At 37.7% G+C, this 14276-nt stretch overlaps 4 protein-coding genes across 6 annotated transcripts; 1 reads left to right on the top strand and 3 right to left on the bottom strand.

The window, feature by feature from the left end:
- Positions 1-2337: 2337 nt before the first annotated feature.
- LOC114530318 (kelch-like protein 20) lies at positions 2338-5478 on the bottom strand. The gene is made up of 3 exons (XM_028551929.1): positions 4704-5478; positions 3020-3423; positions 2338-2938 (listed from the first exon to the last, which is right to left on the bottom strand). Exons 1-3 carry the CDS (start codon positions 5474-5476, stop codon positions 2544-2546), a joined length of 1572 nt encoding a protein of 523 aa, XP_028407730.1. The 5' UTR covers positions 5477-5478; the 3' UTR covers positions 2338-2543.
- Positions 5479-6499: 1021 nt separating this feature from the next.
- Positions 6500-9943, bottom strand: LOC114530302 (kelch-like protein diablo). Its single transcript, XM_028551911.1, has 3 exons — positions 8858-9943; positions 7287-7690; positions 6500-7205 (listed from the first exon to the last, which is right to left on the bottom strand). Exons 1-3 carry the CDS (start codon positions 9826-9828, stop codon positions 6811-6813), a joined length of 1770 nt encoding a protein of 589 aa, XP_028407712.1. The 5' UTR covers positions 9829-9943; the 3' UTR covers positions 6500-6810.
- Positions 9944-10092: 149 nt separating this feature from the next.
- LOC114530292 (telomere length and silencing protein 1 homolog) lies at positions 10093-12750 on the bottom strand. Of its 3 annotated transcripts, none has more exons than XM_028551901.1 (4): positions 12268-12750; positions 11758-12026; positions 11085-11340; positions 10093-10844 (listed from the first exon to the last, which is right to left on the bottom strand). In XM_028551901.1, exons 1-3 carry the CDS (start codon positions 12687-12689, stop codon positions 11099-11101), a joined length of 933 nt encoding a protein of 310 aa, XP_028407702.1. In that variant the 5' UTR covers positions 12690-12750; the 3' UTR covers positions 10093-10844; positions 11085-11098. The 3 variants fall into 3 exon arrangements, with proteins under 3 accessions (XP_028407702.1, XP_028407703.1, XP_028407701.1); XM_028551902.1 differs by lacking the exon at positions 10093-10844 and adding an exon at positions 10901-10933; XM_028551900.1 differs by lacking the exon at positions 10093-10844 and having other exon boundaries at positions 10940-11340.
- An 85-nt stretch (positions 12751-12835) lies between these two features.
- Positions 12836-14187, top strand: LOC114530324. The gene is made up of 2 exons (XM_028551935.1): positions 12836-13350; positions 13732-14187. The coding sequence occupies exons 1-2, from the start codon at positions 12843-12845 to the stop codon at positions 13767-13769; spliced, it is 546 nt and encodes a 181-aa protein (XP_028407736.1). The 5' UTR covers positions 12836-12842; the 3' UTR covers positions 13770-14187.
- Positions 14188-14276: the final 89 nt, after the last annotated feature.

The raw sequence follows: 14276 nt of genomic DNA, 5'->3' as shown, positions 1-14276 counted from the left end.
TCTTTTAAAACATACTTGGGGTCTCGCAACGCTTGTTTACGCACGCGACTTGACTTTCCTCCAATAACAATTTGTACCATAATTTCGAACTCTACATCTGAAAACTCACAGTTTTTTGACAGTGTTCGTAGACGCGTGTGGTATTGATCTATCGTTTCCGTGTCGCTCTGTTTTGCTTGTCGAAATTTGTAGACTTCGTATAATCGATTTTTTTGAGGCTCGAAGTATTCGGTGAGAAGTTCCGTCGCTTTATCGAAGTCGTCGTCGTTACCAGGGTCTGGAAAGTGTCGAAAGATTTCCCGTACTCGCGGTCCTGCTTGGTATAAAAGTAATGCTCGTTGGCGTGTCTTGTTTGTAATGTTGCTCGCCGTTAGAAATGTTTTGAAATCTGCCAACCAAGTACGCCATTTAGCCGCTATATTTCCTCCCGCGTCAGCATCAGGGTCAAACGGTGGCATAGGCGTGAGATATGTCGCCATTATAATATGTTTTAATCACTTGTTTTAGTCTTCGTCGCCAATGTAATATTGCTTGTTTCTTACGCTTTTTCTAGGTATCTTTCCATATCCTTTACATAACTAGATCTCCCTCAATTAATGTCAATCAATCCCCTAATCAATATCAAGTCTATATTTAGCTATTACTGTCCGTGCCTATATATATATATACATTACAGTGAGTTTATAGTAAACTGTAATGTGCACAGTACTAAACGCTAAAAATACACCTTTAGGTAGGTCGATTATAATTTGCCTTAATTGCTCGTTGCAGAGCAAGTTAATCTTAATATTTTTATATAGTATTTCAAAATGTTTTATCAATATTCGTTCTGCATTTTCAAAACAAAGTTTTGGTCATTTATCACGTTGAATACCATATAAAACGAAAACCGTAATAGCGTAGAAATAAAATAAAAATGCAGAGCCGACATAAACCTTTGCCAGCAAAATATTACCTCAGGATCTTCAATATGACACGAGTTACAAGAAACAACCAGGGCAAATAGCAAAGATGCAATGATTTTCTTAAATTTTGCAAAATGTAAGAATGCGCAATATAATTTATAGTTCTGCAAACGAATAATATTTGAACAGATATGCAAATTTGCTACGGCAATCTGCATATTCCATGTCCGCAATTTCTGGCCATGTTCCGTATTTCACCCAATTTCACCGCCAAACTTTGAATTTGCACTAATTCAAGTACGCTCTTTCTAGTTGTGGTGATTTACTATCTTCTTATTACTTCTATCAAAAATTAGTCTAAAGCGCAAGTCGTCCATTGGATCAGCCTCCTCCTCGTGGAGGCACGTCAATGGCGGTTTACCTCAGAAACTAAGTTTGGGCCTCTGCTTTTTGCTATCTTGGTCAATCCCCTCCTAAAGGATTGGAATGGGCGGATCAAGTTTCTTGACGACGCCTCTGCATTGGAGGTGTTCACCGAGCTTGATGCCTCAACTGTAGGGGAATGAAACTTAACAGTAAGAAATGCAAGGAGATTATAATATCCTTCCTCAAATATAGCCTTCCAATTGATAATGTGATCTATAGAGATGGTCAACCAGTACAATCAGTTTCTACCTTCAAAATGCTTGGTTTGCTGTTGAGAAATGATTTGTCTTGGAGTGATCACGTGATTCACGTCGCCTCCGTGATTAAGGAAGCAAATTCCAGATTGTACGCGCTCCGTCAGCTAAAAAAGGCTGGATTATGTGGTAAAGATCTTGTTATTATATACTCTTCCTTCATTCGGTCACAGATTGAGTATGCTGCGCCAGCGTGGTCATCGCTCACTAAAAATGAGTCGGATCTTATCGAGTTTATCCAGAAGAGGGAATTGCGTATTATCTTTCTAGAAGTGTCGTATCAGGATGTATTAAATCTTGCTGGATTAAAAACATTAAGTATACGAAGACATAATTCTTGTTAACAGTTTATTCAAGTGAAAATTGTTCGACAAATCCTCTCAAGGATATTAAGGCGGATTTCCATTCAGTACAAAATGTCGCGCGATCGACTTTTTGCGATCGCTTTCTTTTAAAATGCACTGAATGGAAATCCGCCTTTATCGCGGCCCATGGGCATGGGAGTCCGTTTCTTATAATTATAATCTTAGAAATAAATCAAATTGTCAGTTTACGAAAAAGACGGAACGCTTTCAAAATTTTGTAACTGTAAAATATAATTCTTAATTGCCTGTTTAATTAGGTACTAATATTATAATTTTAGTAATCTACCAATTGGACTATTAGAAATAGTACAAAACGTTTTTCAATGTATGAAATTATAATAAATTTGGATATTTGTAGCTTAATTTAGTTTTCTAACTTTTCTCCTTCTGTCTCAACCATGTGATTCAGTTTTCTACTGCAACGTGGTTTTATTAAACTGATTATTATTACTATTATTATTATCATACTTAGCTAGAGACCAGGATATTCTCGTTTTGTCTTTGGGCTTTCAAGTGGAAAACCTTGAATTGACCACATCTATCTTTTTCTATATTTTTCACCAATTAACCATAAAACCAAAGATTCCAAAACCTCACTCTTCAATGAAGCTATGCAAAGCGTTGTTACATAAAGAAAGCGTTGCACAACTGAATTCCATCCTTTTTTTGTCCATCGACCTAACACTGCTCCATGTTGATTTTACAAAACTATATTTCTCCACGTCAGATGTCATTGGACCTCGTGACCCAACCATTCCGCCAATCACAAATGCTTCATCACCACAAAGACTGAGAGCGAATTTCATTCTTGGCGTGCTCATACCTTCAGGCAACAGCTGCCATTGATTGCTGTTCGGATTGTAAACTTCAACAGAATTCAGAACATTTTCTCCGTCATGGCCACCGAAGGCATATATGTTGTTCTTGTGCCAAATCGCGCAGAAGTGTGCCCGATTGTTATTCATGGGTGCCAGCACTTCCCAAGTTTCTATAACGAGATTCAACTCATTTAACAAATTTACTTTACAGCATTATACATGAAAAACGATAGATCAGTGGTACCGCGCACCTGTAGAATTATTAAATCTCTCGACTGAGGCCAAGCAGCCAGACTCGTTCTTACCGCCAATGACGTATATGCTGAGGTCATCGACAACGGTCGCATGACCTTCACGAGCAATATCTAACGATGATAATTCTCGTGATTCACCGTTGCATGGATTTAGCATGATCACTGATGATGTTACCGAACAAGAAGTAAAAGAAAAACCCCCAGAAATAACGATGTGGTCGTTTAAACCAACAATCGCAGCATTGTCTCGTTCCAGTTCACTTAATGACGTCACGTGGACGTCTTCCCAGGTGTCTTTGTGTGCGTCGTAACGTTCAATCCAAGAGACAGGTGTGTCTGCAACCTTCTCCATTGTCCCACCAATCGCATACAGAGTATTTTCAGTTGAAACCAGACTAAAACTAAACGAAACAAAGGCAGCGATATTCACGTCAAACTTTTGCGAGAATACTACCTATCTACAAAGATAGTTCCCACATAGATCATGACACTTTTGTATTGGATACTTACAACTTTAAAAGATACCACTTAACACCTGACAAAACTGACCAAAAAATATATGTTTGATACAATATTGACAACGGACTATCGACAACGTTGAATTGTTTTTGTCCACTGCCTGCAAATACTAAATACTCGTCATTTCAAACATCCCGGATGATTTTATACGCGGAAGACTCGTGTTTTAATTTGTAAGTTTTAAAACTTTACAGTGTCAACAATTTTTAACGAAACAAGACGCCCGGTAGGAGTTAACTCGGGCTGTGTAGCCGGTAAATACACTGCACTGAAACTGAGCTATATTGATACACTGTAAATACGCGACTGCCCGCGCGGACACAGTTGCCCGGAAGACTAAGCCCGCGAAACGGAAAAAATAAAAATAATCGCGAAACCCGAGTAATAATTCTCCACAAGTAACGTCACGTAGTCAGTTTCGTTGCTACGTTCTTTATTCTGCTGTTACAACACAATACTACGGTGCATGATCATGATTATGTCAGTAGTCAACCTCGCTGGTGCAAATATAGATTATAGCCCAGTATACAGAAGTTGTTCCAAAAAAGTGCCCTCAATTGAAATCAGAGCTTTTGTTTTTGAACATGCGTTGTGAAAGAGGTATCGTGATTTTAGTAGAGGGAACTGATTACATTGCACTTACATACTAAAGGCTGCTTTCCACTTATGCGTTTTTCATACGCACGTACACGCACGTAAAAGTCTATAAATCCTTATACATGTTACCTTTGAAAAAACTAGTAAGTGATTAATTTGAAGGAACTTAGTTTTCTGCATATTTTAGTGTACATTAGTTGACCTAGATGTTAAATAATAAAAATTTAAAAGCATTTAAAATTTTCCGTGCGTGTACGTGCGTATAAAAAACGCGTAAGTGGAAAGCAGCCTTAACGCCTGTATTCAAAAAGCCCACTTACAATCACACTCATCGAGTGTGACATTGAAATTTTTTTATGACGGATCAATGAGAAAGTTTTTTCTTTATCATTGGAAACATTCAAGCTAAAAAACTGAAAATCAAGCTTTTATTTGAGTGGAAATACCTCTACGGAAACGTGATAAGAAGATTAAGCTAGATACGCCCACTCAATGAGTTTGAGTGTGAGAAATACAAACGCAAGAATTAGAAAAACCAAAAGTAACGCACAAACACCCAACTCACCTTCGACGCGGATATTGCATAGGAGTAATTTCAAACCAATGATCCCGGTCAAGAATATAAGCAGAGACTTCATTCAGAATCGAACTTTCCCCTTGTCCACCAACAGCGATGATTACTTCAACATTTCTATAAGAAAGCCTCGCTTCACTACACCCGGAATTGGTTTTAAACTTTTCCAAAATCGTATTCTGGAACCAATGATGTTCGGACAGACCATAGCTTTGAAGCAAAGCGACAAATTCGTCTTCGCTCAATGAAATAAACTTGAAACGAACTAATTTTAGCAGCTCTTCACAGAGCCAGAGGTTAACTACTTGAAAGTCTTTCTCGTGGATACTATTCAAAAAGTGTTGACCGTTGAGCCATTTCAGAAGACATCTTAATACTTCGAGTTCACTGCTTACTATTAAATCTTCAGATGCAAGCACCATTCGCAACACAGCAGCGGGACACGATGTCAACGTCTCGGAATCCAAATTAGCAAAGTTCTGAAGAACGAAATTAGTAACAGTTCTCGCAATCGAGCCAGAGCTTACGCTGTCAGCAAGGATCTTACGAGCGATGCAATTCTTTACGTCCAAAGTTTTCACAAACACTTCCCAGCAGTATTCGGTTAGATCGAGTAGTAGGAACAGCGAGGAGGTAAAAATTAGTTCAGCAACAGAATTTTTGGTAACGCGAAGAGATCCAGTGTATAGGTAATCCAATACTTCGGCCAACGCAGTTGAGGGAACAGTTTTTAGATGCACTTTTGTTTGTTGTTTTTCAGTCATGTTTATATTAAACAACACGTTAAAATACATGCTACCTGCACCTAAGACAACCCGATGAACGGGAAATTCGACTCCATCGGAACTAACTAAAATCACATCGCAAAACACACCATTTGTACGAAGCGTATGTAGTTGCGTGAAAAATTCGCTGAAATATGATTTGTTTTCAAAGTAGTATTCTTCCATATTGTCTTGCATTCTCTCTGAACAGATGAAAACTAATTACTGCTCAAAAGTTACTGAGATTATGAAGCATCAAGGCGTTCCCGGCAGGGTGCTAAACATGACGCAATAATCGTATTTGATTTAGGGCTGCTTTCCACTGTCACGTTTTTAGCACGTACCAGGTACGCATACTCACGTATAAAAGTTTAAATGCTTTTAAATTTTTACTATTTAAAGTCTGGCTCAACAAATGCGTAGTAAACTACGCGGAAAACTAAATTCTTTCGATTTATTCCCCTAGTTTTTTTAAAGATAACTTATATAGGCATTTAGACTTTTACGTGCGTGTACGTGAGTATGGAAAACGCGTAAGTACTGTAAGTGGAAAGCAGCCCTTACTCTAATTTACTAATTGTTAGTTAACAAAAACGTCGTTTACAGGTACAGAATTTTCGCGTGAGCGATGTCACAATATTTTGAATTTCATCAGATCGCTTAAAAACCTACATCCGTCAGGCGAAACGAAGTGACGTTATTTTTACATGCAAGCTGCATGATAATGTTATGATAATGAATGATCTACTGTGACAGACAATCTATTATAGAATTATATTAATTTACTTTAAACAAATCACAACGTAACGTTTTAGGGCCATAAAGGAAATCGTGTAAATTATACCGATGGTATAAACTTACCAAACCTGCGGGTTTTACCTTAGTAAGAATAAGATAGATACAGGCTGCTTCCGTGCATGTGACATATCTCCAGATGCGGTCACTGACTATTACAAGTATAAGTCATTTTTACTTGAAATTACTGGGCTTTAATTTTCATTTCAAAATTACGCTTTCCGCCTAATGTTTCAACCATCAATAAGTTTTAAAATTTTTGACTTTTTCTAAAATATTCACTGAGATCTACATGCACATGGCATATATATGGATTTACACCTTATAATAAATATGTAGGCACATTGTATGTGGCAGGTACTGATACCTCGAAGAATCTTGTGTTCGATTCTTAAATTTCTCAAAGAAGAAATCATCTGATGCTTTATCAACCTGGTTCCCAGTCTCCTTTGAATTCAGTTTTCCGTCTTCACCATCAATACCCACACCAAGACTTTATGCTGTGACGGTTTTCAAAACCACAGACAGATTCCAAAACCTCACTCCTCAATGAAGCTGGGCAAAGCGTTGTTACATAAAGATAGCGTTGCACAACTGAATTCCATCCTTTTTTTGTCCATCGACCTAACACTACTCCATGTTGATTTTACAAAACTATATTTCTCCACGTCAGATGTCATTGGACCTCGTGACCCAACCATTCCGCCAATCACAAATGCTTCATCACCACAAAGACTGAGAGCGAATTTCATTCTTGGCGTGCTCATACCTTCAGGCAACAGCTGCCATTGATTGCTGTTCGGATTGTAAACTTCAACAGAATTCAGAACATTTTCTCCGTCATGGCCACCGAAGGCATATATGTTGTTCTTGTGCCAAATCGCGCAGAAGTGTGCCCGATTGTTATTCATAGATGCCAGCACTTCCCAAGTTTCTATAACGAGATTCAACTCATTTAACAAATTTACTTTACTGCATTATACATGAAAAACGACATATCAGTGGTACAGCGCACCTGTAGAATTATTAAATCTCTCGACTGAGGCCAAGCAGCCAGACTCGTTCTTACCGCCAATGACGTATATGCTGACGTCATCGACAACGGTCGCATGACCTTCACGAGCAATATGTAACGATGATAATTCTCGTGATTCACCGTTGCATGGATTTAGCATGATCACTGATGATGTTACCGAACAAGAAGTAAAAGAAAACCCGCCAGAAATAACGATGTGGCCGTTTAAACCAACAATCGCAGCATTGTCTCGTTCCAGTTCACTTAATGACGTCACGTGGACGTCTTCCCAGGTGTCTTTGTGTGCATCGTAACGTTCAATCCAAGAGACAGGTGTGTCTGCAACTTTCTCCATTGTCCCACCAATCGCATACAGAGTATTTTCAGTTGTAACCAGACTAAAACTAAACGAAACAAAGGCAGCGATATTCACGTTAAACTTTTGTGAGAATACTACCTATCTACAAAGATAGTTCCCACATAGATCATGACAAAACTGACCAGAAAATATATGTTTGATACAATATTGACAACGGACTACCGACAACGTTGAATTGTTTTTGTCCACTGCTTGCAAATACTAAATACTCGTCATTTCAAACTGATCCCGGATGATTTTATACGCGGAAGACTCGTGTTTTAATTTGTAAGTTTCAAAACTTTGCAGTCTCAACAATTGTTAACAAAACAAGACACCCGGTAAGCGTCAACTCGGGCTGTGTAGCCGGTAAATACACTGCACTGAAACTGAGCTATATTGATACACTGTAAATACGCGACTGACGGCGCGGAAGATTAAGCCTGCGACACGAAAAAAAAAGTAACGTCTCCACAAGTAACGTCACGTAGTCAGTTTCGTTACTATACGTTCTTTATTCTGCTGTTACAACACAATAATACGGTGCATGATCATGATTATGTCAGTAGTCAAGGTCGCTCACAAGGTGTTGCAAAAAAGTGCCCTCAATTGAAATCAGAGCTTTTGTTTTTGAATATGCGTTGTGACAGAGGTATAGTGATTTTAGTTGAGGAAACTAATTATATTGTACTTACATACTAAAGGCTGTTTTCCACTTACGCGTTTTTCATACGCACGTACACGCACGTAAAAGTCTATATAAGTCCTTATACATGTTACCTTTTAAAAAACTAAGTGATTAATTTGAAGGAACTTAGTTTTCTGCATATTTTAGTGTACATTAGTTGACCTAGATGTTAAAAAATAAAAATGTAAAGCATTTAAAATTTTCCGTACGTGTACGTGCATATAAAAAACGCGTATAAGTAGAAAGCAGCCTTAACGCCTGTATTCAAAAAGCTCACCTACACTCACACTCATTGAGTGTGACATTGAAATTTTTTATGCCGGATCAATGAGAAAGTTTTTTCTTTATCATTGGAAACATTCAAGGTAAAAAACTGAAAATCAAGCTTTTATTTGAGTGGAAATACCTCTACGGAAACGTGATAAGAAGATTAAGCTAGATCCGCCCACTCAATGAGTTTGAGTGTGAGAAATACAGGCGCAAGAATTAGATAAACTAAGAGTAACGCACAAACCCCTAACTCACCTTCGACGCGGATATTGCATAGGAGTAATTTCAAACCAATGATCCCGGTCAGGAATATAAGCAGAGACTTCATTCAGAATCGAACTTTCCCCTTGTCCACCAACAGCGATGATTACTTCAACATTTCTATAAGAAAGCCTCGCTTCACTACACCCGGAATTGGTTTTAAACTTTTCCAAAATCGTATTCTGGAACCAATGATGTTTGGACAGACCATAGCTTTGAAGCAATGCGACGAATTCGTCTTCGCTCGATGAAATAAACTTGAAACGAACTAATTTTAGCAGCTCTTCACAGAGCCAGAGGTTAACTACTTGAAAGTCTTTCTCGTGGATACTATTCAGAAAGTGTTGACCGTTGAGCCATTTCAGAAGACATCTTAATACCTCGAGTTCACTGCTTACTACTAAATCTTCAGATGCAAGCACCATTCGCAACACATAAGCGGGACACGATGTCAACGTTTCGGAATCCAAAAAAGCAAACTTCTCAAGAACGAAATTAGTAACAGTTCTCGCAATCGAGCCAGAGCTTACGCTGTCAGCAAGGATCTTACGAGCGATGCAATTCTTTACGTCCAAAGTTTTCACAAACACTTCCCAGCAGTATTCGGTTAGATCGAGTAGTAGGAACAGCGAGGAGGTAAAAATTAGTTCAGCAACAGAATTTTTGGTAACGCGAAGAGATCCAGTGTATAGGTAATCCAATACTTCGGCCAGCGCAGTTGAGGGAACAGTTTTTATATGCACTTTTGTTTGTTGTTTTTCAGCCATGTTTATATTAAACAACACGTTAAAATACATGCTACCTGCACCTAAGACAACCCGATGAACGGGAAATTCGACTCCATCGGAACTAACTAAAATCACATCGCAAAACACACCATTTGTACGAAACGTATGTAGTTGCGTGAAAAATTCGTTGAAATATGATTTGTTTTCAAAGTAGTATTCTTCCATATTGTCTTGCATTCTCTCTGAACAGATGAAAACTAATTACTGCTCAAAAGTTGCTGAGATTATGAAGCATCAAGGCGTTCCCGGCAGGATGCTAAACATGACGCAATAATCGTAATTTAATTTATTCTAATTTACTAATTGTTAGTTAACGAAAACGTCGTTTACAGGTACAGAATTTTCGCGTCAGCGATGTCACAAATTGTCTGTTACATGTTGGAATATATTTAAATTTCATCAGATTCTTTAAAAACCTACATGGATTGGCATCGGACGGAGCGAAGTGACGCTGTTTTTATTGCAAGCTGATGTTATCATAATGAATGATCTACTGTAGTGGACAATCTATTATAGATATATTAATTTACTTTAATTAGTAATTACATAGTAGGACCTTGTAAATCGTGTAAATTATACCGATGGCATAAACTTACCAAACCTACGTGTTTTTCTTAGTAAGAATAAGATGCAGGCACTTTCTTTTAATTTCATATTAGCAATGCTGCTTCCATGTCACGTATCATCTACAGATGCGGTCACTGACTATTACAAGTACAAGTTATTGGACATCAAGTTAATAACGACTCCTTTCTTTTTCATCTGATTCGGCGTTTTGAGTTATATAACAGGTAATTCCAATACAGAATTTCGAATGACATGTTTAACTAAGCTAAGCACCTATGATTAGATGTTCTGACGCAGAATTGAGGAGCTACATATTACAGCCAAGGTGTCCGAAAGAGAAACGGAACCCGCATAAATAATAGTTCTTCCTGTTTCTCATTCGCCAAGAGCATTGGTCAAGAGCGGAGTGTCCAAAAGTGTTTGTTGTTGAGGGATTTCGGGGTTCATTTTTCATTTCGTGCACACACATGTATGCTCGATTGCTTTTTGTAAGTGTTACTACGGTTACAAGAGCGATTGCGCGAATTGGGTACACAATATTGCATCCGTGCAGTTGTGTATGTTTGCTGTTTTTCTTAAAACTTCATATTCTTGCACGTGATTTATCACCAGGCGTCTTGGAAGAACTAAACGAATGCGACAAAAAACCTCGATTCGACCAATTCGAGCAATAGGTTTTTGATGTACAAGATACGTCGAACTTGATTCGAAGTGTCTTCAGAATTTAATGAATGGCGAGAGTAGGTAAGTAGAAAATATTTTTTTTACAAACTTGTTATGTATTGAGACTCTTAATAATGGACTTTCATATATTAACAGATATGAATGGCATATATATGGATTTACACCATATAATAAATATGTACCTTGTATGTGGCAGTTACTGATATCTCCAAGAATCTTGTGTCCGATTCTTAAATTTCTCAAAGAAGAAATCATCTGATGCTTTATCAACCTGGTTCCCAGTCTTCTTTGAGTTCAATCCTCCATCTTCACCATCAATACCCACACCAAGACTTTCTGCTGTGACAGTGGGGCCTTGTGGTTTGCTTTCCTCCTGTTCTTTCACTTGTTTTTGAAGTTTCTTCTTTTCAGCATCAATTGACTTACGTTCATCATAAACTGAGGTGAAAAAAGCAAGTAAATAATTGTCATATGGAAACTGCTCATTTTGAATAATAGAGATCTTTATAAAACCTGAAAAGCCAAACTAATTTCATTGTACTTAAAGCAGAGGTAAAGGCCTTGGGTACAAGGTTGAACCAGGTCCTAAAGCTGTTAAAGATTTTTTCTAAAACTGATCATTTTTGGGTAGCAAAATAATTTTATGATTGTATCTCAGCATGCCAATTCATTACGCCTATTTCTATGGCTCATTCAGGATGACTACGACTCCCTTCAAACCTGGCCATTTCAGAAGAAGATTACCATGATGCTCTTAGATCAGATTTGGATTGCAAGTATGTTAAAATATGTTGGGATATGATGTATTTTAAATGCATTGCCAGGAACCTGCAGTGAGATCCATAACTAACTTACATCTATTATGCTGCATAAAATCCACAGCAACATTTGTTGGTACCATTATGGAAGGACCTTGATTCTTCTTGTTCCTTCGTTCCTCTATCATTTTCATTTTTGCTTCTTCTGTAGCCTCAATGTTCAGTATCTTTGCTTGGATGCCAAGGTTCACTTCAGGAATACCTGATAACATTTGATTTGATAACATTTCTTCAGATTGTTTAAGTTGAGATTTCACTTTGAGTTTTTCTGGCAGTTCATAAAGTGCATCTTCCCTTGACTTGACTCTGTAAGAGTGAATATTATATAAAGAGTTGGTTAAAAGATTTTGTATTGCATAACTTCAATAATATAGTGGATTTTTAAGTGATCAAAATACTCAACATTTCATTATATTTTTTTATTTTCTTCAGGATTCTGGGCTCCCCCCCCCCCCCCTCATCACTGATACAAGTACTGATCGCAACACACAAAATCCAATGGTTTCCTTTAGCAAACATACATTTTTATACCACTAAATTAACTCACTTCACTTTAATAATACCATCACCATCTGTTTCCCCCCTTTTCTTTTTCATTTTATCTTCAATATACTTCAACATATGTGTGTCTTCATCTCGTCTATTTGTCTCCACAGCAAAACTAGTGCCAAGAGAAATAGATCTCTCTTTCTCTTCCCCTTCCCTATCTCTGTCTCTATCTTTGATCAAATCCATATCTAACATTCCGCCTGTTTTGCTTTTATACGGGTCAACTTCGTCTCGTGTTTCCTTGTCAGGCAAAGTTTGACCCGAGGCAAGCTCAGTGGCGCTCAATCCCTTCGGTCTTTTGCGAAGTCTCTGTAATTCTTTACGTTCTTCCAAGTTCTCTAAGCCATTTTCCTCGTCCAATGATGCATTATCTTCGCCTTCGTCTACCTCACGGCGTTTTCTGTAGTTTCGTTTGCCCATTTTGCAGCAAGGGGACAAAATATGTTATTTTTTCACTCCTCAGGAAACTGCCATGTTTAAAAATTAGATAGATAGGGGATAACAATGGGAATGTTAGGGATAATGAGGTTGGCATAATGATTGTTAGGGAAAGTGAACAAAGCAAATTGAAAAATGTCGCTAAATTTGAAGAACGATTCTTCAGATTCGGGAGACGAAAAATCCGAAAAGCAAACAAACGGCCTTTCATTTTTCACTGCTGATGACGACGAAACTTCATCAGAATCGGAAACAGAGCAAGAAACAAGTTCAAAGCATGAACCAGCCGTAAATGAAACTTCTGTTTCAGTGAAGCAACTACCATCACCGAGCACTCTTTTTGCAACTGTTGGGAAACCGAAATTCTTGGAAACACTATTAGAACAAAATAACGTTGACTGGAACTCTTTATCAAAACGTTATGAGCCGTTATTTGAATACTCGAGCGTTTCCTGTCCCGTGGAAACAGTGGATTTGGAATCAGATGAAAGAAACGAAGCTAGTATATCAGGTGCACCAATAAAATACAAGACTGAAATTAGCGAGACTAAAAAACATTTATTTCTGCATGGTAAAAGATCTGCTGATCTTGCCAATGTTATTGACACATCATCAAATTCTACAAGTCAAGTTCAAAAACAAGGTACGATGGCATTGATGATCCTACCATACATGATTAGTTCATATCCTTTTGTGCATACCACTCCAAAGGGCAGGGAAGGGGTTCTTTTCTTAGGTTCTTAGGTGGAGGATGGTATCTGGAACAAGGGTAGTATGGTATTTGGACCAGGATTAAAATTGCATAGATTTTCGGTTTTTCCCAAAAACAGGAGTATCATTCTTTGGCCAGGAGCTAGGTCATGACCGATATATTTTTATGCTATGCTTATCCTTCATTTCCCTATAGAGCTATAAAACATGGAATTTTGGTGCCTGGGGAAGCATACACCAGCGTTCATCTTTTCTCCTATCTCCTAAAATCTATCAACACACAACATAAAGTCGATTTATATGTATTTTCTAGATGTTGATCCTAGTGGAAAGAAACAAAAGATATCATAACAATTTTGGAACAGTTACAATTTCTTGCTTGTAAATAATGTTTATAAAATTGTAATTAAACAAATAGCTAAATCTTGGTTTTCAACAAACCGGAGGCTCTTAACAACAAACACTAAAAAGCAAAATGGTCCCAAAACATAAACAGTAAAACATACTTCTTTGAAAGCAAGCTGATCAGTACATTACCAATTACTAGATTAAAAAAAATTAATTTCTAAAGTGCAATCGACTTAACAGAATCCAAGGATGCTAGAAAAGGGGGATACAGGGGCATTCACCCCCCTTGCCTCCTGATTTACACTTATTCTTACTAATTTTCACCCCAGAAGTGCCCCTTAAGTCTCTTTTTCACCCCCCTAACAATGTGATCCTCCAGCATCCCTGACAAAATTACTCACTCAACAAAGTATGAAAGTAAACCATTTAATACATACTTATATTTATTAACAAAACATACTCAAGCCAAACACAAAATATCATATAAACCAATATAAATATATGCCAACT

The sequence above is a fragment of the Dendronephthya gigantea genome, unplaced genomic scaffold (genome assembly GCF_004324835.1).
Source record: "Dendronephthya gigantea isolate DGI-Jeju-01 unplaced genomic scaffold, DenGig_1.0 000061F, whole genome shotgun sequence".
In the NCBI taxonomy this organism is placed as follows: domain Eukaryota; kingdom Metazoa; phylum Cnidaria; class Anthozoa; order Malacalcyonacea; family Nephtheidae; genus Dendronephthya; species Dendronephthya gigantea.
This window is presented reverse-complemented; position numbering and strand designations above follow the sequence as displayed.

Excerpts from the sequence above, each read along its gene's own strand:
- LOC114530318 (XM_028551929.1), bottom strand. The coding sequence starts at position 5,476 with ATGACTGAAAAACAACAAACAAAAGTGCATCTAAAAACTGTTCCCTCA. Across the intron at positions 3,424-4,703 it reads ATGCAATATCCGCGTCGAAG|TTTTAGTCTGGTTTCAACTG; the intron begins GTGAGTTGGGTG and ends TGTTTCGTTTAG. Across the intron at positions 2,939-3,019 it reads GAGATTTAATAATTCTACAG|AAACTTGGGAAGTGCTGGCA; the intron begins GTGCGCGGTACC and ends ATCTCGTTATAG.
- LOC114530302 (XM_028551911.1), bottom strand. The coding sequence starts at position 9,828 with ATGCAAGACAATATGGAAGAATACTACTTTGAAAACAAATCATATTTC. Across the intron at positions 7,691-8,857 it reads ATGCAATATCCGCGTCGAAG|TTTTAGTCTGGTTACAACTG; the intron begins GTGAGTTAGGGG and ends TGTTTCGTTTAG. Across the intron at positions 7,206-7,286 it reads GAGATTTAATAATTCTACAG|AAACTTGGGAAGTGCTGGCA; the intron begins GTGCGCTGTACC and ends ATCTCGTTATAG.
- LOC114530292 (XM_028551901.1), bottom strand. The coding sequence starts at position 12,689 with ATGGGCAAACGAAACTACAGAAAACGCCGTGAGGTAGACGAAGGCGAA. Across the intron at positions 12,027-12,267 it reads GATGGTATTATTAAAGTGAA|AGTCAAGTCAAGGGAAGATG; the intron begins GTGAGTTAATTT and ends TCACTCTTACAG. Across the intron at positions 11,341-11,757 it reads TTTTATGCAGCATAATAGAT|TTTATGATGAACGTAAGTCA; the intron begins GTAAGTTAGTTA and ends TTTTCACCTCAG.
- LOC114530324 (XM_028551935.1), top strand. The coding sequence starts at position 12,843 with ATGTCGCTAAATTTGAAGAACGATTCTTCAGATTCGGGAGACGAAAAA. Across the intron at positions 13,351-13,731 it reads AAGTCAAGTTCAAAAACAAG|ATGTTGATCCTAGTGGAAAG; the intron begins GTACGATGGCAT and ends TGTATTTTCTAG.